Source organism: Carya illinoinensis, chromosome 1 (assembly GCF_018687715.1).
Source record: "Carya illinoinensis cultivar Pawnee chromosome 1, C.illinoinensisPawnee_v1, whole genome shotgun sequence".
Classification (NCBI taxonomy): Eukaryota; Viridiplantae; Streptophyta; class Magnoliopsida; order Fagales; family Juglandaceae; genus Carya; species Carya illinoinensis.
The window spans coordinates 53,498,598-53,520,702 of NC_056752.1; the positions used below are offsets into that span (position 1 = coordinate 53,498,598).

A 22,105-nucleotide genomic window follows, 5' to 3' on the forward strand; every position below is an offset into this window, starting at 1 on the left:
ATTCGATGTTTTATCGGCTACATCCATCGAAGGATGTAGCAGGACCCTTATCATAATAACGAGTAATCGCACGTAAAGTTGTGGAATATATAATAGCAGTAGAGTGTGTACAAATCTAATTATTTATGGTACCTTCTGAGGATATTTATAGTAAAAATCTATTTTTTATTATCCTCTCATCATTATTAAATAATAAAGTTACAAATAAAACATCATTACATCATAAAAAAAAAAAAAAACTGATATATTTTTGCACTTCTTTTGTCTTGTTTTGTCCTGTGTGAGGCTTTTTTTATTAACTTTGATTGATTTATCATTTATATAATAATGTTTAAGATTTGAAGTTCAACACATGCCAAGACATAAGTAACTATAAAGCTTAGAAAAAAAAAAATTCTAAAATGTTTAATTTGAAAATAATAGTTAGCATTTGAGGTGAGATTAATTTCTTATCGAAATCTTAGGAAAGCCAATTTGCAGGAAGTTGCCAGTTCAACTTTATCTTTTCCAAATGATTGTAATTTGATGGGAATCTACGTTTTTAAATATTTTATTTTCAAATATTATTTAAATAAAAAATATTTTTTAATTTTTTTATCAAATCATTGTTTAATCATTATAATTTTTTAAATTTCTAAACAAAACATAAAAAATAATACAATTTTATAAAAATTAAAACAAAAATTATATTTAAAATTTATATTCAAATAGCTTTTTAATTTTATGATATTTTTATTCAATTTTCTAAAACCTAATAAAACTATCATTCACATGTATTATGAGATATCCAAACGAGTCCGGCCTTATATGCAACATCTTTTCATTTGAATCTTCACCCATTGCTCTATTTTTAGTTGTTCAAAATTATTCACAAAAGGGTTGGACAAAGATATCAAACATTTATTTTGTAAAAGACAAATATTTTAACCAAATTTAATTTTATAAAAGTAAATTTATAAATTCTCGTGATTAAATGTGATATGTTATATTGTAAAGTTACTTTTATGATAAAGTAATTTTAACATATCACATAAAATCAGACTGATTTATAAATTTATATTTATGAAATCTCTTAATTATAACAATTATATTTATAAAATAAAGATCATATATAGTTGTATACTTTGTTCCTTTACACACAAATAAATAAATATATATATATATATATATCTTAATATTAATAAGTGTCAATAGCTTGAGCTACAGTGTTTTCGTCTAATATTTTTATTTCCAATTTTACCCTTAACTTTATTCCAAAATTACGGACAGTTTGCTTTTATTTCTATTTTGGTCTTTAGTGGGATTGTGTCATTCAAAAGAATTTCAGACCACACAAATCTTTCATTCTCATTTTCGTATTCCTCCCAAGTTCTCTCTCTAAACTCAGACCCATCCTCTATTCTCTCTCTCTCCGTTTTTGAATTTATTTATTATTTTGTTTATGAATTTGATGATCTGTGATTTTTGTTTGCAGAAGAAGGAAAATATCATTCCGATTGGCTTGAAGATCGTGGTAATTTCAACTCCATGTCTTTTTGCTTACTTTTTTCTTTCTACTTTTTTCTTGCTGAACCTCTCTCTCTCTCTCTCTCTGAAGCTCACGAACCCAGCTCTTTGCCAAAGCCTCAAGATCCACTCCCTCTGCAAACAATAGGCAATGAAGTGCTGAAATCGATGGTTTCTAACGAGAGAACTGAGAAGCAGCTCCACCAAAATCGATTCCTCCACTCTCTGTAATTTTAATTTCTTTATTATCTCCTAAATTTCCTGCATAATCTTTTCTGATGCTTGGTAGGGACTCGACGAACTGGAGGAAACCGATTTCAGTAATCAAATGGTGGTTCTCGCCCTCTACGAGACCATGTACTCCGATTTGAATTTCTCTCTATGGTTTCTAACGAGAGAATTGAGAAGTAGCTCCACCAAAATCGATTCCTCCACTCTCTGTGATTTTAATTTCTTTATTATCTCCTAAATTTCCTGCATAATCTTTTCTGATGCTTGACAGGGACTCGACGAACTGGAGGAAACCGATTTCAGTAATCAAAGGGTGGTTCTTGCCCTTTATGAGACCATGTACTTGCACGATGTAACCACGATGCACCAGATCGTCGCCGACTGGAAGGGAATCTCCGTTTTTATCTTCTGAGCCCAGGCAAAGCATCCCCTCTCTACGTATCGTACGAGTGGGTCACGACGGCTCGCTGATACCCTCCATCTCATCCATGCTGTTTCCAGCGTGAAAGACCAGCAAATCCAGCGGCTTCTTGAAGACGATTGGGAACTAAAGAAAAAAAAACATAAAATAAAATAAAAGTGAGGAAAGTCATGGAGATGACCCCACTCTTCACTAACTGTTTTGTCCTTGTCCACAGAGGTGGCTTTGGTGCTTGGTGCTATAACACATCCTGTCCGATGAGATAAGCACAAGCACACGTTTTGTGATAAGAATTTATTTCAATTACGTCACTATCATATTTTTTTTATTTTATTTTGTAGGCCCACGCATGCAAGTTGACATTGTGGTTGAGAGAGTGGATGGGTGTTGCTGTAAAGGTATTTTGGAGGAGAATTTCCAGTGAATTGGTAGTTGAGCATGTGAACCAGCATCTCTGTCCTTTTTGGTTGTTGAGCACGTGACAGAAGTAGAGCTGTGATCAGAATGAAAGCATGGAGCATTCTCTACCCTGATGAAACTTTCATAACCTTGGACCAGTGCTTCAATGATTTTCTTGTCAAAGTGGACAGAAAGTCTATCAGTACCGATGAAATTACTACCACAAGTCCCATGGTTGAATCTATGGCAATCACTGCAACATGTGCTTGATCATTTCACAACTAGACCACGAGGGCAAAGTGTTACTCTTCCAAGATTAATTTTTTATTTTTTGTGGAAAATAATAGTACATAAATATGGAATTCAATTTGCTTATGATGATTTAACATGAATTCCGAGTGATTATTGGAATTGCACTTGTTTTGGCTGAAAAAACTGCTACTGATGTGAATGGGGCAGGGCAGTGGATTAAATTTAGAGGCATGGGGTCTCAACCATAAGATGTACTTATTAGTCTTCAACATGTGCAATGCACAGGAAAGACTGATTTTATTAAATAAAGAATACTTTATGTTACTAAAGTCAGCATATGTTGAGAGATCATATAATAAAATAAAGAATATGAATATTGATCTTAATTAATTACTTATCCTACTCCACTTACATAAATATCATGTCCAGTCCACATCATATTAACCTTTTCCATATTTCTTTCAAAGAAAGTAGATGAACTTGCTTTTCACTATAATCATTGACCATAAAGCTAACGGCCATTGTAACTCTAAGAGCATTTATCCCTACGAGCATTAACATTTGCTTTGCGTTGGTATGAGACACATGATTTTGAAGTTATTGCTTGATTTTCCAATTTTCTATACATATATATCTCTATTCTAAATTTTCAATAATCAAGTTCAAAGACTTCAACTAAACATAAATTCAATACGGTTTATTAAGTGTTGTCAATTTCCATCTTCTTTCCTTTTTTGCATTTTGCTATCCTACTCCATTATTATTATTAATAAAATGATTACTTAATAAGATCTATCCAACTGAAGCCTATTTAATCAAACTTTTTGTAATATCGATGTTTCCATCTCAAAGTTGGGAAATATTTTTTTACAATCCATTCTCACCGATTCTCAACTAATCCCACCAATGCTCTAGATCTCTCTTAGCCGTAATTGATTTGTGATAGTTTGTACAAAAATGTTGACAAAAAAATTCATCTCTATTTTTAATGTCTAAACTAATTAAACGACATGTTCAAGTTGATCTGACTGATATATATCTCTATTCTAAATTTTCAATAATCAAGTTCAAAGACTTTAACTAAACATAAATTCAATACGCTTTATTAGGTGTTGACAATTTCCATCTTGTCTCCTTTTTGGCCCTACAAAATGACAAACTAATTTATGGAGGCCCCAAATAACGGGACCCATGTGTTTGTACAGATAATTCATGTATCACTGTCTCATAGCAACGAGTTTGATGGAGGTTTTTATATGGTGACGAATGAGTAATCAAAACAGTCCAAATCCAGTCTCGCTGCTACTTGCCACATCAATCAACCAATTTATTCAACCTTCCTTTTTTTAATTTTACCAAATCTATATTTGTAGTAAGTATGGTTATTCACTCACACAGAGATAAAGTAAATCAGGGATTTGGGATTGCCTAGGGGCCTTGTGCAAGGTCAAGATAATAAAAAGAGAAAATGTGATTTGCTGGCTGATGATGATGGTCATGGACAATAAAAAATGGAAATACGATAAGGTTGGGTTGCCAACTGGCTGTCACTACAATTATATCAAGGATAAGATTGAACCAGACAAGAGTGACATCACTTCACGCACCTCACCACTTATTATATAGCAATTAATAAAATAATAATTGTTAAAATATAGATAAAATTCTGTCTATTTATAGCTAAATTGAAAAATTTTTAAATTGTTACACTTAAGAAAAATATCGACTGGACACACGTGCTGCTTTACTAGTATATATATATATATATCATTAAAACTGAAGGTAGTACTACAAGAGGAGAGGAGAGGTTGGGCAATCCAAACAAACATCCCAAAATAAATATAAAAAACACACGAAAAAAAAAAAAAAACTTACAGAGAAAAAAGGCTCCAACTGATCACACACATACGAACGTTGTTATTAGGCTAACAACACAAACATTAACCGAAAATTACACTGATTTAATGGGAATAGCCCGAAGGGGCTGGGCAATATGTAAGGTAATTCCGAACGTTGTCTCCCTCATGTCCATATCTTCTGGCTTCATCTCATTTTCAAGCTTCCAATTAAAGTGGTGAAGAAGAGAGGCCAACATGAGGGGTACCATCCGATTGGCCAAAGGCAATCCAGGGCATATTCTTCTTCCAGCTCCGAAGGGAATGAGCTCGAAATTCGTGCCTTTATAGTCAATGTCATTATCTAGAAACCTTTCAGGCGAAAACTGGTCTGGGTTTGGCCATATGCTCGGATCTCGTCCCATTCCCCACACGTTGACTAGTATTTGTGCATTCTTTGGCACCGTAAAGCCACATATTTCTACGTCAGCCTCGGCTTTGTGGGGGAGTAGTAAAGGCGCTGGTGGATGCAACCGAAAGGTTTCCTTCACTGTCGCGAGTAGATAAGGTAATTTTGATATGTCGGATTCTTGAACAAACCCATCCTTGCCAATGACTTCTTCAAGCTCTTCTCGGACTTTTGCCATTTTGGGGGGATTGTGTAGCAACTCAGCCATTGCCCATTCCACCGCGCTTGATTTTGTGTCGCTCCCTGCGCTATATAAATCCTGATAGGAAGTATGTGAGAGCTAAGTTTAGAGCTACCTTTTTCTAGGTTTACTGCTATTCAGAGAAAGCAATACTGCATTCATAATTCTCTGCCCTGCCGAAGATTAAGTTAACTAACGCTAAGATGATTTTGCATTAGGAAGATAAGATAAAAAAAGATAATGAATCACCAGAAGCAAATGTTTCATATCGTTGTAGCTCAATTTTGAATTATCGTCTTCAACGAGACTAAGGAGGGAGTCAAGTACATCGCTGCCAGCCTTAGAAGCCTTTGACGTTGCTCTTAATTGCAAGCGTTCATTGATAATACCATCCAAAATTTCAAACAATTTTGCAGTATAAGCTGTCATCCTCCGGCGTGTACCTTGCGGATCAAATAAACGAAGTGCTGGGAAATAGTCTGCAATATTAGGCCTCCCATCTTCTTCCATGGTACCCATTATAAGAGCCTGGAACTCCTGGGATGTATTCGAACTATACTGGGCCAGGTCAGCGGAGAATAACGTGTTTGAAATGACATTAAAGACTGTTGTGAAGGCAACTCTACCAATATCTATCGCCTCACCACTGTTGCAACTTGCTCCAATATGGGCAATTAGCTCTTGAACCTTTTTATGTCGAATGGCTTCGGTGGCATCCAGCCGTTGTGGAACAAACATTTCCATGGCTGCAACTTTCCTGAGACTCCTCCAACCAGTACTCGATGCGGGCAGCCACGCCATTGAGAATTTGTGGTGGTCAAATGCTCGGGCCGCATCCGGGATAGTTCGGCTGGAGAAGGCTTGGTCGTGTTTTTGCAGTGCTTCTTTGGCTGTGTCTGGAGAGGAAATGACTATGGTGGTTGTGCTGCCGAGCTTGAGAGTCATTAAGGGTCCATGTTGTTTGGAGAGCTTGGCGAGAGTTTGGTGGGGTTTGTTGCGCAGCTCCAAGCTGATGTTGCCAACAATGGGAAAAGCCTTGGGGCCAGGGGGAAATGAAGGGGTATTGCCAGACTTCTTCTTTCGGCCCCCAAGACCGGAGGCCAGCACATGAATGGATGCGGACACAAAGGTAATTAACAGCAGCAATGCTATGTAATCCATTAGGTAAGGAATTCGTTTTAAGCTGCATGAAGAAGCGAAACACCATTTTATAGTAGCTTTCTGAGGAGAACCATTCCTGTTTCTGAATTCCGAAGGGCAAAAAAACGTGTGGTGTTAGTAAGCGGACCTGATTGCCGCACCGAAAAGATGGTGGATGCTAGGACCTAATTTTTTGGAATTATTGATAAGTCTAAATGCTGCATAAAAACAAGAAACATCGTAAAGATCCCTAGGTGTGAATATATACACGCACACACGAGATTCATCACTGATTCGAGAGATTTAAAAATTTTGGTACCTTAGGGGCTAAGATCTACGCACTATATGCTTATAAATATAATAAGAGAAGTGCCCAGCATTTCTCCCGAATGTGGTTTTTTATTTTTTTTATATTTTTTTATTTAGTGATTAAGAAAATATTTTTTTAATAATATTGTGAATTTTTTTTTAAAAAAAATTATTTAAGAATACCAAATAAATGAATGAAAATAAATCAAAAAGAATACATTCTCGGTAGATTCTCGTGCGCGGAGATGTAGCACTACTCGTATAATAAAGAGCTGGATCACAGTTTACATGAGTTGCAGTACTGCAGAAAGAGACGCTTGTTTCTGACGACAAAGATGATCGTAGGATCTAAAACGTGTATGGTTGTCCCTCCAAATTGGGAGTGATGGGACCCGTGACCATGCTTCATGGCCCAAGTTGGGACCACGAAAGAGCAACGGGAGAACGCTGGAAACAAAGGAAAAATATAATGGTAAGGATGCATTAATATGTATTTTAATATGACGTGATTAGTTAAAAGTTAAATTTTATTAAAAATAATATTAATTTAAATTTTAAATATAAATAAATTAATAGGAGATTATATTTATATATAACAAAATTCAAAAACAAAACTCTATTATAAATCAATATTAATAAATAAATTAATAGGCGATTAGTTAAAAGTTAAATTTTATTAAAAATAGTGTTAATTTAAATTTTAAATATGAATAAATCAGTATTGATATACAGATTAATGCACGATTGTACTTGTATGTAGCAAAATTCTATAACAAAACTCAAAAACAAAACTCTATAAGCGTCTCCATGCACCGATGCGCACTAATTGAATGACATGACAGATAAAACGATGGTTTGATATAGAACTGAGAAGCTCTGTACTTAGTAATTTAATTATATCATAAATAAATTTTATTTATATATATATATATATTCAATCGAAGATGTCATTCACTACCTGTCTATTTCTTCTAATTACTTGAAATAAAATAAATGTGTCTTGCTGTGATTTGATGTTTTCCTCCATGTATTTGTTGATTGGTATCAATGTTATGTACATGTACGAATTATATTGACTCAAACATGCGAGATGTATTGTACTTAATTAGGTAACATGTCTAGACCCTAAACGTACCTAAAAAAATTCTTATGAACGTTAATATTTATAGCGTTAACTGATATATATATATATATATATATGTAGATATATTTATAGCGTTAATAAATATACTTATAAACAGATTTTAGCCAAAAAAGAGAAGGGCTTATTGTTTACAAGCCATAAATCTTGAAATTAACCTTACACAATAGAATGATATCCATCAATTATATATGATCTCAACATATATGGCGAAGGACACATGTTAGAGAGTAATTATAAGCATGATGCATGATATTTATTATTTACTGTTTCTGAATTCCGAAAGGCAAAAAACGTGTGGTGTTTGTAAGCGGATCCACACCTGACTCAATAATCGGAAGCCCCACTTAGCTAGCTAGTTAAATACTTACCACTTGAAGTAGCAAAAAAAATTATTGGAGCAAGGTGGGAGAGGTTGACAAGAAAATGATCTCTCCCACACGCACGCATACAACCTTTTTCACCATATACATGCATTTCTTATTTTCTTTGACAAAAGGCATGAGAGTTTGCAAAAGATCCAAGGCATGCCAGCAATGCAAGAACATTAATGCATCAATTTACTCATCATGTCGATCATCAGCGCGTTTCATACCTTTTAATAATTCTTTCTCCAGTCCAACCCTAATAATAAGGTTCTTTACAAAATTACAAACAGTCAAGCTACTGCGATTATGAGCTACAAATTTTATTTCTTTTTAACTAAGTAATGTTAGGCTATCACTCAGTAATGATTATTGGGCGTGTACCATAGCACAAACTTAATTTTTTTTTTATTTTTTTCATTTTTTTATATACTTTTAACATATTTAAATATTTAAAAAAAATAAAAATAAAATAAACAAATACACAAATTCTTTTCTTTAATCATTAAATAAAAAATAAATAAATATATGAGCTATCAAATGTGTGGAAAAATTCAACAGCATACTATCATTTTTCTTTAACGAATATAGGGGTCGCCGCCGTATGTGCTTGCTTGGTCAATTTGGTACCCCAGTTTGGTGGTTTTACACCCCCCTCCCTCCCTCCCTCCCTCCCTCTACACTAATGACAATATAAATCTTTCATAAAAAATAACATAATGGCATATATTCTATGCTATATATGTGGCATTAATGTGTTTATGAACTGGCTGCCAGTGCAGTACTAGTACTGTATATATCTCATCGTTCAAACTCCATACTAATTTCCCAATGAAACTCTCTCTTTTTTTTCTTTTTTCAAAGCATTCATATAGAAAGTTTGAAATCCATTACTTTAATTATACTTTATATATCTGTTCAAAATTTAAATATGAATAACAATAAGAACTTAATATATCTTGAATTAAGAGAAGAAATCCCCAATTTAAAGAGGCATTCTAGTTTATTCTAAAGTTTTTCAGCCTTAAAGATTTGAGTTTTCCTATTCATAAGCCCTTACACCACACACTACACAATTTTTTATTTTTTTATTTTTTAAATTTTATTTAGTTTCTTAAAATAATTGAATTTTTTTATTAATCATCTATATACTACACATTTGGTAAGAGAAAAAAAATTAAAAAATAATAAAAAAGTGTGTGATGTATGAAGCTTATGAATAAAATTTTTCTTAAAGATTCAACCACTTAAAGTCTTGAGAGATAAATGAAAAGTAAAATAATTACCACTCGCAAGTTGATGTTAAAATACATTACTTACTGCATGCGGAAACCATTATATTACCATCATGATTGACAGCAATAATTATAATAAAGGGCATAAAAATGTATAAAAAACTAAAAAGAAAAAAGAAAATGGCTATTTGCCCTTGTAGGCAACATTTATTAGTGAATTTTACGGATGCATGTAATATTACTCTTATTATTAAGGTACATGAATAAAGGGCTAAAACAATAGTAATGATCAAATGTAATACTATTTCTATTTTTGAGTCCTTGTTTAGTTAGTTAATATAAAATGAGATAAGATATTTGATTGAAAATTGAACAAATTATTATTATAATATTAATTTTATTTTAAAATCAGAAAAAATTAAAAATTTAATTATATTTTATATAAAAAATAAAAAAAATTATAATAATTATATAAGATAAAATAAAATAAGATAAAATAATTTAATTTTAAGGAACTAAACAAATTGTGATTTTCAAAAATAATAAATGTGTGATGGTTATTATAAGAGAAATGCTTTAGGTCTAAAGTGTGTCTCGAATGATTTTTTTATTTAAAAAAAAAAAAAAAAAACCTAGCCTATTCGGTGTGTTTTCGGCTACATCCATCGGAGGATGTCGTTGGATCCTTATTATAATAACGACTAATCGTACGTAAAGTTGTGGAATGTATGATAGTAGCAGAGTGTGTACAGATCCAATTATTTATACTACTTTTTCTGAGGACATTTATATTCTGTTCTGAGGAGAGCCATTCCTTGTTCTGAATGCAGGATGAGAAATGTGTGGTGTTACTTATAGCAAGAAAGGTGTGGTGCTACTTGTTAGTAACAGCCCATGTCACGTCAGCCTCCACCGGGCCAGTACCGAGCACGTTTTAATACATCCGAAAGTTACCGGTGTTCCATCAGTATTGTCGTTGTGAATCGGTGGTGATAAAAGGGAAAAGAGAAATGATATTTACAATCGTGATTGTATAAGCGGCGTGTAATCATTTTAAAAAAAATAAATTAATATAGGACCTACGTAAAAAAAAAAACTAACTTTTTAATCGTAGACCTCACTTTTTTTCAAAACGATTGTGCTGCATTTGTAATTCTACGACTTTATGTAGTATTGTTCATGTTAAAAATGTTAGTATGTAGTCTGATTTTATCTTTTTATTTTAATTATTTATGTATTTTTTTAAATTACTTAATGTTTAAGAAAATAGTTTTACTACATTAATATTTTTTATTTTTTAAAAATATTTAAATATGTTATAAATACTTCTTTAATCATTATATAAATAAACAAAATCGATAACTTTTGTATAGATGCATCCTCAGAAAACGCATAATTTCCTATAGGTTATTATCAAGTTATAAATACTAATATTTTTTTTTATATATTTGAGGAGGGGGTTTCGAGCTCATACTTCCATTTTGATGGTGTGTATATATATATATATATATATATATATGATATATGTTTGTTTATTTACGTGTGAATGAAAAGGAGGATGGTCCTTCAACCTGGTAGATTGCGATAAAGTATATCCGCTCGAGTTGTTATATTCGAACTTCAAGTGCTTCAAGCAGAGAATAAATATGGGATATATATAATTTATTTAAATGTTGTTCAACATATTTATATGCATAAGGGGATTTTGCCCTTTGGGTTGAAAGTCTAGAAGACATATCCAAATATAGGAAATTCAGGCTGGCCAGATAGCTCATCAGCCCATTAAGGGTCCCCGGCCACAAAGTTAGGATCAATTTATGGTTGTAATCGTGTGAAAAGTCTCAAAATGCAAGAAAGGGGAGGACACATCACCCCAACTTCCCCTTACGATGCCTGACCCCAGAGATCCTGTGTAGACTGGCAGGCTATATGCAAGGAGCTATTGATATTCTGACAACAAGTGAAGGGAAGTCTGATGGAGTGCACCAACAGGAGATAGGGGACATGAAGCCGTGCAATGTTAATTGCGCCACCCTAGAAGTCATGTCGCATTAAAAGAATCCGACTAAATGAACTATTAAGGGTACATATCCTCCTGACACAGGGTATTGGTGGCCCACCCCCAAACATCTAGTATAAAAGCCAATCTCCATGTATGAAGAACTCTTTTTGATTCCTTTACTATCTAGCATGAAATACAAAAGTGATACAAACTTAAGCATAAAAAATTCCCTGACCTCCACTAAGGCCCTCGACCCTCTCTGTTTTTCTCTGAGTATGTAGGTCCAAGCCCAAAAACCCAAGTCATTGGAGTATAGCCAAAAGACATACAAAACATTACATTGATAGTGACGCCGTTTGTGGAATCTCTATAGACTTCACGTGTCCTTCATATGCCTAAGACAACCTGTTTTCAGACAACTCGAGGACAAGAAGAAGCAGCGTTAATAAACATATGGAATCAAGTCTCGTGGCGATGGAACATCTAGTAAGGAAGGAGAATGAGGCTCTCAAAGGGACTACAAATGAGCTGAAAAATGACAAAGAGCCAAGCAACAACGAAGGCGAAAGCTCTGGAAATGCTGGAGGGGGGTGATACAGCGAAAGAAAGGAAGAATGTGCAGAATGTCTTCCCACCTCCGCCTGAGTGCATCTTGGCAGATAGCGAGATCCAGGACAAGCAAGCACTTAGGAAGGTGGAGTCAAACAATCCACTAGAGTTGGTCCTTCTGGACCCGACCAGCCCTGAAGCCACCGTTAGGGTCGACAGTGGGGTGACTCTCGAAATGAGGGGCGTCATGTAATAGCTCTTCATGGAGCACTTGGATGTCTTCACCTTGAGTCACGAGGACATGCTCGGAATAGACCTAGAGGTCATGCAACACCACCTGAGTGTGGACCTTGAGGCTAAGGGATTAGGACTAAAACACTGAAGCTTCAGCACCGAGAATAACATCTTCATCGCTGCAGTAGTCAACCAATTACTTGCAGTGGGATTTATATGAGAGGCCCATTACCTGGATTGGCTGTCTAACGTGGTGTTGATGAAAATGCAAAATGTCAAATAAAGTATGTGTGTAGACTTCACCAACCTGAATAAGGCTTGCCCGAAGGATAGCTTTCCACTTTCGCGTATCAACCTGATTGTTAGCTCCAAGGCAAGTCATCATATGCTGAGCTTCATGGACACCTACTCTAGTTACAACCAAATTTGCATGAACCTGAGCGATGAGGAGAAGATGTCATTCATCATAGACCAAGCTAGAGAAGGTGGAAGCTATACTCCACATGCCCTTCCTTCGAAGTATAAACAAAGTACAAAAATTTGCAGGTTGAGTAGTAGCCCTTAACCATTTTGTATCGAGATCCACCGACAAGTGCCTCACATTCTTCAAAGTGCTGTAAAAGGCTCAAACATGGGATGACAAGTGCGATCAAGCGTTCAATGCCCTCAAGAAGTACCTCACCAGCCCTCCATTGCTCAGCCAGCCCAGATGTGGAGAAGTTATGGTCTTGTATTTATCGGTCTCCTCACAAACGGCCTCCTCAGCCTTGGTAAGAGACAGAGGTGGGATCCATAAATTCATGCACTACACTAGCCGAGCCTATTGAGGAGAAGAGGCCAAATATCCGCGCATAGAGTAGCTCGCCTTCGACTTGGTGGTAACTACTCAGAAGCTCCGCCCGTATTTTCAAGCTCACCCAGTAAAAGTCCTCATCGAGACTCCTTGAAGAAGATCCCACAAAAAGTAAATGACTTAGGCTGCCTCACAAACTAGGCCATGGAGTTGAGAGAATTCAACATCAAGTATGCACCACGGACTTCGGTCAAAGGATAAGTGTTGGTGGATTTTGCAACAAAATTCATCAACAACCCTAAGGAGGTCGAACATGCACCTCCCATGAAGCTCTGACAAGTCTTGGTTGACGGCACATCTTGCCGGGCCGAAGGGAGAGTTAGGGTGCATATTGTTATGGATAAAGGTGAAGAACATAATTACACCATTAAGCTGACGTTCAAAACTACGAATAACAAGGTAGAATACGAGACATTATTCTTTGGCCTAACGATCATCAAGTCTTTAGGTGTTGAGGAAGTAGAAGTATAAGCTGACTCCCAGGTAGTGGTATGCCAAGTACAAGGGAATTTGGGGCAAAGAGTGAAAAGTTAAAAAAAATATTTAACACTGATAGAGGCCAAGAACACCCACTTCAAGTACTTCCAAGGGCCAATAAAAAAAAAAAGCAAACAAGTTAGCGAGAGCAATGTTTGGGCAAAAAAATTATCCCATCCCTAAGCGAACAGTGATCATGATCATCGAGATACCTACCATGAGGATTAAGGTAGTAGAAGTCAAACCGAGAGCCTTGGAGCGGGTATTGGATATTATTAAATACATAGGCCAATGAAGTACCCAATGATAGGTGGGAAGCCAGGAAGATCTTGAAAAGAGAAGTGCGTTACACTATAGTCGACGATGTCTTATATCGAAAGGGGTACTCCACACCCTTCCTGAGGTGCATCTCATTCAAAGAAGCTTAATAGGTGCTGGCAGAATTACAAGAGGGAATATGTGGTGACCACTTAGGAGAGAAGGTGCTGGTAGGCAAAGTGATGAAGGTAGAATACTACTGGCCACGCTTCCACCAGGATGCATAGAAGTACATGCGGAAGTGTAAGAGTTGGAACCAGCTTGACCCAACACATACCTTCCTTGTGATGTCAATGGGTAGGAGTGGATCTAATTCCCTCAACATGAATATGACACAATAGTAACAGGTTTAAATTTAGTCTTAACGAGTTCGGGTCAAAACGGATTGACTCGTTAAGACACAATTGTTTAACAAGTTGATAACAGGTCAACCCGTTTTGACCCGTTAAGAAAGTTAAAACAAATTACAATTATACCTTTATACCTAAAAGTAAATCTGTTGAAATTTTAATTTGGATATTTTTATTGTTTGGATTGTAATTTTAGACTTGTAGTTAGTTTTATATTTTTTTAAATAAATATTGTGATTTTAACATTTATATAAAATTGTGATAAACTTAATCAGGTTAAAAGGATTAATAGTGGGTTTGTTCAACCCATTTACATAAACATGTTAAAATGGGTAGGATCAGGTCTATTTGAGAGTATTCACTAACGGGTCGTGTTTTGTAAACCCGTTATATAAATGAGTCATGTTCGAATTGACTCATATAATATAATATACATATTTTGATACGACACGAATATAATCGGTTAATACGATTTGACATTTTATTATATGGATAATGCTAGGGGGTAGTGTATTTGAGATTTTTTTTTAACATTTTTCATGATTAAGAAAAAAATTACAATTTTATTAATAGTCATTTCTTTAAACATTAAGTAAAAAACAAAAATTATAATACCCGAGTGATAATAGGGCCTGTTTTTGATAGTAAGAGACTCTCATCCTATCTCATCTCATATTAATATCCAAACACTACAAACAAAAATTGTTTTCAATTTTAAAGTTTCAATTTTTTCATCATATTATTACCAAATCATTATAATTTTTTCAAAATTTCAAATAAAACACAAAAAAAAAAAAATCAAAATTTCAAATTACAAAACAAAAATGATATTAAAAAGTTATATTCTAATAATGTTTTTTTAATTTTATAATATTTTTATTTAATTTCTTTTTAATATTTTTTAAAATTTAATAAAATATTATTAAAAACTTTATATACAGTCATTTTTATATATTTTTATATACTCTAATAATAAGATTAATTGCGTCATTTTTTTAATATAAATATTATAATTTATAATTATATTATGTCACTACTATTTAATAACTACTTCATTACTATTCGCACGTAAAAGTAATCGAACCGTCGGATTAATCCTACGGTATACATTAAATCCACGACACGGTAGGGTTTAGGTAGCAGTCGGCAGGAGTGGAGATGGGAGTCGTGCTGAGGATGGGAGGGAAAGGAAGGAGAAGAAGAGAGAAAAACTACAGAGCAGCGCACGGAGGCTACAGCCGCCTCCCTCCCCCGCCAAATCCTACCCAAGTCGATGCTCTCCCCTCCAAGCTCCGTAAACTCATATCCTTCACTTCCTCTCACTCCCCTAAACCCCAAGGTTCTCTCTCTCTCTCTCTCTCTCTCTCTCTCTCTCTCTCTCTCTCTGTGTATATGTATCTTATATGCACATGCTTATGACAAGGTTGTTGAATCTCAAATGGTTTTGTGTTTGTTTCAGGGTCTGCTGCGAAGGATGGTGATGCGAGTAAAGTATGTTTCTTCTTCTATTCTTATTTCGTCATTAGGATCCCTTCTCTGCCTGATAATAATTCGTTACTAAGAAAGATACAGACTAGCAGTGTTGGAATCCATCTATGATTTATGTTTTTTGGATTGTTGATTTTACTGCCGCCAGTTGGTTGATATTTGAACGCGCCTGTTTCTGTTCCCAACACAAATGTGGCTATTCATGAATTTTGAGAGTTTCACGAAAACATGTCGACAACTTTGAAAGTCCGGTTATTTCTCAAATGATGATCGGATTATTCAGGATGAAACTAACCAGCGCTTCCTTAAGCATTCGTTGGGTTTTGTTTGCATTGATTTTGGTGACCTTAGGTTCTTTGTTTTGTTGGTTAATCATGATTTCATGTTTTTAATGGCATTTATACAGTGTACCCTCATTTGATTTTACAAAACTTCTCAACTCATCTTATCTGATTATTACAACTTTTTCAAATTTTCACAAAAAATAAAATAAACAATTCAACTTTTTCAAATCCCATAACAAAAATAATATTAAAAAAAAATATTCTAATAATATTTTATTCAATTTTAAACTTTCATTTTATCTTATTTTTTAAAATAAACGAGGATGGTACTTCTAGAATGCAAACATACTACTTACTAGTTATTATGTTTTTTATTTTTATTTTTTATGATGAGGTATCCGAGAACTTTCAATGCCCTAGATAAGGCTCTGGTTCTCGACTAATCACCGAGGTAAAAAACGTTTCCGCCAGCAAATTTGTCACCTTCACCACAGTGCCTTGTTCACAGGGACCATATATCAGCCAGGAGCAACCCACCTGTAGGGTATCCTTTCAATGCCTTCCTCGCCCAGTTATTATGTTAGATCTAGTTACCCATAATACTTAACCCTTGCAGATTGGCTCAAGTGGTTAAAGCTTCGGACTTGGGGGTATGTTCCCCCAAATTTAAGGTTCAAATCCCATTGGGTGCAAATAATCTATAGGAGCCATTGAACTTGGAGATTTTTCCTTTGAATTACCTGAGGTGCACTTGTGGGAAACTCCTTACCTGGGGCCTATGCACCCCTGGGATTAGTTGGGATTCTATTTCCGGATACCTGGTGCCAATCAAAAAAGAAAAAAGTTACCCATCATACTTGTGTTTGATGATGGCTAACTATCGAGCCCTAACTTCCCTAGTTCTATTTAGGCACTCTTCCGAGCCTTGAGAAACGGCTATAGTGCTTTGACTAGAATTTTGCAACTCACTACGAGAAGTGAGTTTTCGATGGCTGACTACTTGTATGGCTGGAAACTCTTTTTTAATATGTAAGCAAGAACTTTTATTGACACGAATTTTATAGCTGGAAACTTAACAGAAAAGTACCAGTTGATCGTGGCTTAAAAAACCTACTTTGGATTTTCGGTTGTTTTCAATTTTTATTGGATGCTGAAACTAGGAGTGGCCAACAACTGTTTGGATCTTAGTCACGTTTGAAATCTTACTCTTTTTTTTTTGGGGGGGGGGGGGGGGGGGGGGGAGACTAGGGTATTGATATATGCATTTTTATCGCATTACAGCAATTTTTGCAAAATTAATTGATTCCTTCTCCTTCAGTCTAATGATAAGTCTTAACTTGTGTATGAGATCTTATATATCTTGTATTTTTTTAGACAACCCATGCAAAGGGTGTATTAGACTCAAGTGGGATCACAGATGGAGGTGATGATGAGCATTTGAGGACACCTCAACATCCAGACAGTGGTGATGACACCTCAAATGAGAAGAGAAAGAAAAAAAGAAAGAGGAACAAGGTTAATGACCTTAGATTTGAAACAACCTTAGAGAACTCAGATGCTCGTGTGAAAAGACGGGAGCGCAAGAAAAAGTAAGCATTTCACTGTACTTTATGTTTTTAAGCAACTTGTCGTTGGCATGTAAGAAACCTCATGGCTATAATTGGTACTGACATGTTTCATATTATCTTCATCAATCCTGAATGATTTTATTATTTGACTTGAACATATACTGAAAATAAGAAAAATAGTGATAGTCATGGTATGCATTTGTTCCCTGGATTCCCTGTGTTTATGCTTGGTAATAATTGTGCAATTGACATATCTAATTTGGAGTTCAGTGATCAGCAAAAACTGTACAGTTTCTATCATTGAATTCCTTGTTTACTATTTGGGTGTGCATGTTTGCGTACTCCAAGGCAGTTTTCAAGTTTTTAGTCTTGTGAAGTTTGTTTTTTGGGTGTGTGATATTGTACAGAGACAAGGAAAGTGCTAGCAGCATCTGCACTTGTACAAGGAAATGACCGGTCAAGTTAGAATCATTGTAAATACGAATTCCATCTGGTAAAGAACCAATGTGGGCCGAGTTACTCATGCTACTTTATCATAATTCACACATTGTGGGACTCAAACAATCTGGAGCTTCACAAGCATACGGAATCTGAGTTTAAACACTGGTGTCTGTACAAAACTGCCTACCCCATGTCTCCAGCCAATGATATAGGATTCTACTTTAATTGTTTTTTAGCATGTGTGGGTCAAGTTCGGTATTCTTGTTGTAGACTTTCCTGATCCAGTTTTGACAATACTTGTGTTGGTAATTTGTATTTTTTTTTTTTGTGATAAATAAACAAATATATTGATCAATGGCAAAGCCAGAACTACAATACTAACACCCTAACTAGGTAGGCACGTTAGAGATAAGAAAATCATGCATGGCCATACCATTAAAATCCACAGCAATGGCCCAGTTACAAAGGGTTCTAAAAAATAATAGTTTAAGCTCCTCCACTGATCTTGCCTGGTCCTCAAAGGTCCTCTCATTTCGCTCCTGCCATACAACCCACATGATGCATAGAGGGATCATCTTCCAAATAGCTTTAATTGGTTTACTACCCCTTATGTTAGACCAGCTGGCCAGCGCCATCTCCACAGTTTTGGGCATCACCCAAGCTATATCTAGTCTCAAGAATACCTCGTTCCAGAGGGCCCTTACCATATCACAGTGTAACAGGAGGTGGTCTACTGACTCTCCCCCACTTCTGCACATACAACACCAGTCTGCGATGATAATCCTCCTTTTCCTCAAATTATCTGTGGTGAGAATCTTCCCCTGGGATGCAGTCCAAACAAAGAAAGATACCTTAGATGGAACCTTATTTTTCCAGATTTTTCTCCAGGGACACGTAGAAGGGGGCACATGGGTGAGTGCCTTATAGAAAGATCTTACTAAAAAGTTACCTTTGCCTGATAGTGACCACCACAAAACATCCTCTTGCTGGCTATTTGGCCTTATGGAATATATGAGGCTGTAGAATTCTGCAAACGTACTTAATTCCCAATCTTGTGCAGCCCTATTAAAATTAATGTTCGAAAGAAACTGGCCCCCCTCTAACTCCATAACTTCTTCCACTGAAACGTCCTTATCTCTAGCCAACTGGAACAGAGAAGGATACAAGTCCTTTAAAGCCCTACTGGCACACCAAACATCTCTCCAAAATTTGATCCTTGAACCCGTACCCACACAAAGCTTTACATGACGATTGAAAACCCCCCATCCTCTTCTGATGTGTTTCCATAACCCCACTCCGTAAGCTCCCCTTACTTCTCTAGTACACCACTCCCCCCATAAACCACCATACTTCTTCACCACCACCTATTTCCATAGAGAGTCGTGTTCCTGGGCGAATCTCCACAGCCATTTACCTAATAGCGCACGATTAAATTTCTTTAGGTTTCTAATCCCCAAGCGTCCCCCAGATATAGGGCGGCACACATGTTCCCACTTAACCAAGTGGAACTTGAACTCCTCTCCCAAACCCCCCCATAAGAAATCCCTTTGGAGCTTCTCAATGCGAACCGCTACACTTGCTGGTATTGGGAACAGAGATAAGAAATAAGTAGGTAGATTAGAAAGTGTACTCTTTATCAAAGTAATCGTACCACCTTTTGACAAGTACAACCTCTTCCACCCCGCCAGCCTCCTGGTAATTTGTATTTAACTTGGACATACTTTCGTTGCCAACAATTTAAGAAAATAAATAATCATTGGAAATTTTTTTAGTGTTTGAAGAATATATTTCGGGAATATAAAAAATCCATGTAATGCCAATGATATTTCTGCAGTGAGTAATGTGGTGTGATTGTTGCAAAAGCAAACAGATGGGGCATCCCATGGTTTTATTACCTTTTGCATGAAGCTCGGGTGTGCTCTGTTTACTCAGCAGATATGTGATTAGATCTAAAATTTACCCAGGTACTTGGAAGTGAAGAAAAATAAACAAAAAAAAGCAAAGACTGGAGTGGATCGAGACTTTCCTGGACATGAAGAGATCAAATTTGGAGAAGTAGTTGAAGCTCCACCTAAGTTGGTTGGGCTTCCTAAGGTATCACTATTAATTTTAAATGTTTCATTACAGATTGATGATCTTCCGTGGACAAGAAATTTTAATTCTTTTTATATTACTGCTATTATTGTGAAGGCATTCAAGAATGTCCAAGGTGCTTCGCAAGAGAGGATTCGGTTGCAGGCTATTGAGAAATATAGGAATCGCAAGGGATGGGCTTCAAGGCCAGGGATTCAACTTCCTTCTGCAACTACTTCAACAGCATTTTAGTAAATTTCAGACGATTTTTTAAAATATTGAACATAGCTTTTATTTTTGCAAGAGGGAATCTCATCTACCTGTTTGCGTGTATTATTGAGGACAAGAGGGCTTGCTCTCTTCCAAATTCTGTAATATGAGTGTATAAAGAAGGCTTGATGGATCATTGTCTCTTGTATTATAAGAGTTCAGAAATGTTTTTCACTTGAGAAAAGAGTTTTTTGGTCTCTACGCCATGATTCCAGCCATTTGCTGGTAGGTTTTCTTTATCAAGGGCGGCATCCATTGTCCATGCAAACCGAAGGCACAAGTTCTACTGCATTCAGCCGTAATCCAAGACTCAAATTGAAATATTAAATTGAGGAATATCCTGAAACCCTTGCTGGAAAAAGCTAAAATGCCTGGATAGTTGAGTTTAAAGTAACGGCTATTGGCCCCATATAAAGACAGCCAAGCCAAAACTTCTGGCATCGGCTTTTGTTGCGAATCAGAGACTGAGAGGGTGGTTAGAGGATTAGTTTTAGGTATTCTTTTGTGTTTTCTCAAGCTGTGTAAGTACTGATGACGGTGAGCATTAGGGCAGAGAGGGCTCTTCGGTGCATGTTCGGAGCTTTCTTGTAGCCAAAAAAGTCGCATTATTATTTTCCACTTACTCAAAAAGACTTGGACACTTTACAGATTAAAAATCCTGATCGTCGTTACACACACCACACCATTCAAGGCCTCCGCCAACGGTTCTCTTCTCATCACTCGTTTTGAATGGGAAGCGAAGCAGCCTAAAATGTTGAGATCTGATTTTATATTTCGTTTGGTTATGTCATCAATCAATTTCAAGAAACAGACCAATCCAAGCAATTTGTGTGTCAAGTTTGTCAGATGCGTCGTCATTTCATCATGACTTTAATTACTCTATGTCATTTCATCATGACTTTAATTACTCTCTTCCTTGAAAATTTGTTTACCATCTCATCTGTCCTTCAATTTTGATAGTTGTCCAATGCCCATCTGTTTCTTTTTGTTTGGCTACTAATAAATTTTAGATGATGATTTTAAATTTTAAAATTAAATATTAAAATATTATATTTTAATATTATTATATTAGAATTTAAAAAAATTAAGAAAAAATTAAATTATTTATTATATTTTATATGAGAATTTAAAAAAATTGTAATGATGAGATGAAAATTTTATATTTAAAATAAAAATTTCTTGTAGCCAAACACAACCTTAATCCTAATTGGTGCGATCATTTTGTCATAATCGAGATCTTTCGTATTAAATTGTAACCAATCCATTTTTTTCCCTTAAACAAGCATATATATATATATATATATATATATCATTAACGTAAGAAAATCGAGATACATGAAGATAAGATAAGAGTTCTCTAACAAACACATTATTACAACAATCACAATACAAAAATGAAAAACCAAAAAAAAATCTAATTTTAGAATCGAAAGCTTTATCCTCACCTAGACCCTATAAAGAGGACACTATCTTAAATAGTTTTTTTTTTTATAATATTTTATAATTTACATAGTTATGCGAACTATAATACCACTTTGGAGGCGGTGGATTTTAATGATGTACTGCAATTTGTTATCCTGATAATATTTTCTAAAGAGACTCGTATTTTCTACTTCAAGATCATTTGTTAGGAAAAGCAGAAATATAGTAAGAAGACCGGCATCGAATGGCCTCGACTACAGTTGATCGAGTTTCTTCACGCTTGCCTATGACA

At 35.4% G+C, this 22,105-nt stretch overlaps 2 protein-coding genes and 1 long non-coding RNA gene across 5 annotated transcripts; 2 read left to right on the forward strand and 1 right to left on the reverse strand.

The window, feature by feature from the left end:
- The first annotated feature begins 1,316 nt into the window (after positions 1 to 1,316).
- Positions 1,317 to 2,968, forward strand: LOC122303543. 3 transcript variants are annotated; one of them, XR_006240761.1, is made up of 3 exons: positions 1,317 to 1,368; positions 1,475 to 1,513; positions 1,598 to 2,968. It is a non-coding gene; the product is annotated as an uncharacterized LOC122303543 (long non-coding RNA). The 3 variants fall into 3 exon arrangements; XR_006240762.1 differs by lacking the exon at positions 1,317 to 1,368 and having other exon boundaries at positions 1,375 to 1,513; positions 1,598 to 2,316; positions 2,500 to 2,968; XR_006240758.1 differs by lacking the exon at positions 1,317 to 1,368 and having other exon boundaries at positions 1,375 to 1,513.
- Positions 2,969 to 4,703: 1,735 nt separating this feature from the next.
- Positions 4,704 to 6,548, reverse strand: LOC122286498 (cytochrome P450 76T24-like). Its single transcript, XM_043095422.1, has 2 exons — positions 5,544 to 6,548; positions 4,704 to 5,372 (listed from the first exon to the last, which is right to left on the reverse strand). The coding sequence occupies exons 1-2, from the start codon at positions 6,453 to 6,455 to the stop codon at positions 4,761 to 4,763; spliced, it is 1,524 nt and encodes a 507-aa protein (XP_042951356.1). The 5' UTR covers positions 6,456 to 6,548; the 3' UTR covers positions 4,704 to 4,760.
- An 8,854-nt stretch (positions 6,549 to 15,402) lies between these two features.
- LOC122286514 lies at positions 15,403 to 20,565 on the forward strand. Its single transcript, XM_043095423.1, has 5 exons — positions 15,403 to 15,606; positions 15,727 to 15,758; positions 17,414 to 17,628; positions 20,013 to 20,142; positions 20,239 to 20,565. Exons 1-5 carry the CDS (start codon positions 15,426 to 15,428, stop codon positions 20,371 to 20,373), a joined length of 693 nt encoding a protein of 230 aa, XP_042951357.1. The 5' UTR covers positions 15,403 to 15,425; the 3' UTR covers positions 20,374 to 20,565.
- The last annotated feature ends 1,540 nt before the right edge of the window (positions 20,566 to 22,105 follow it).

Excerpts from the sequence above, each read along its gene's own strand:
- LOC122286514 (XM_043095423.1), top strand. The coding sequence starts at position 15,426 with ATGGGAGTCGTGCTGAGGATGGGAGGGAAAGGAAGGAGAAGAAGAGAG. Across the intron at positions 15,759-17,413 it reads AGGATGGTGATGCGAGTAAA|ACAACCCATGCAAAGGGTGT; the intron begins GTATGTTTCTTC and ends GTATTTTTTTAG. Across the intron at positions 20,143-20,238 it reads AGTTGGTTGGGCTTCCTAAG|GCATTCAAGAATGTCCAAGG; the intron begins GTATCACTATTA and ends ATTATTGTGAAG.
- LOC122286498 (XM_043095422.1), bottom strand. The coding sequence starts at position 6,455 with ATGGATTACATAGCATTGCTGCTGTTAATTACCTTTGTGTCCGCATCC. Across the intron at positions 5,373-5,543 it reads ATATGAAACATTTGCTTCTG|GATTTATATAGCGCAGGGAG; the intron begins GTGATTCATTAT and ends ACTTCCTATCAG.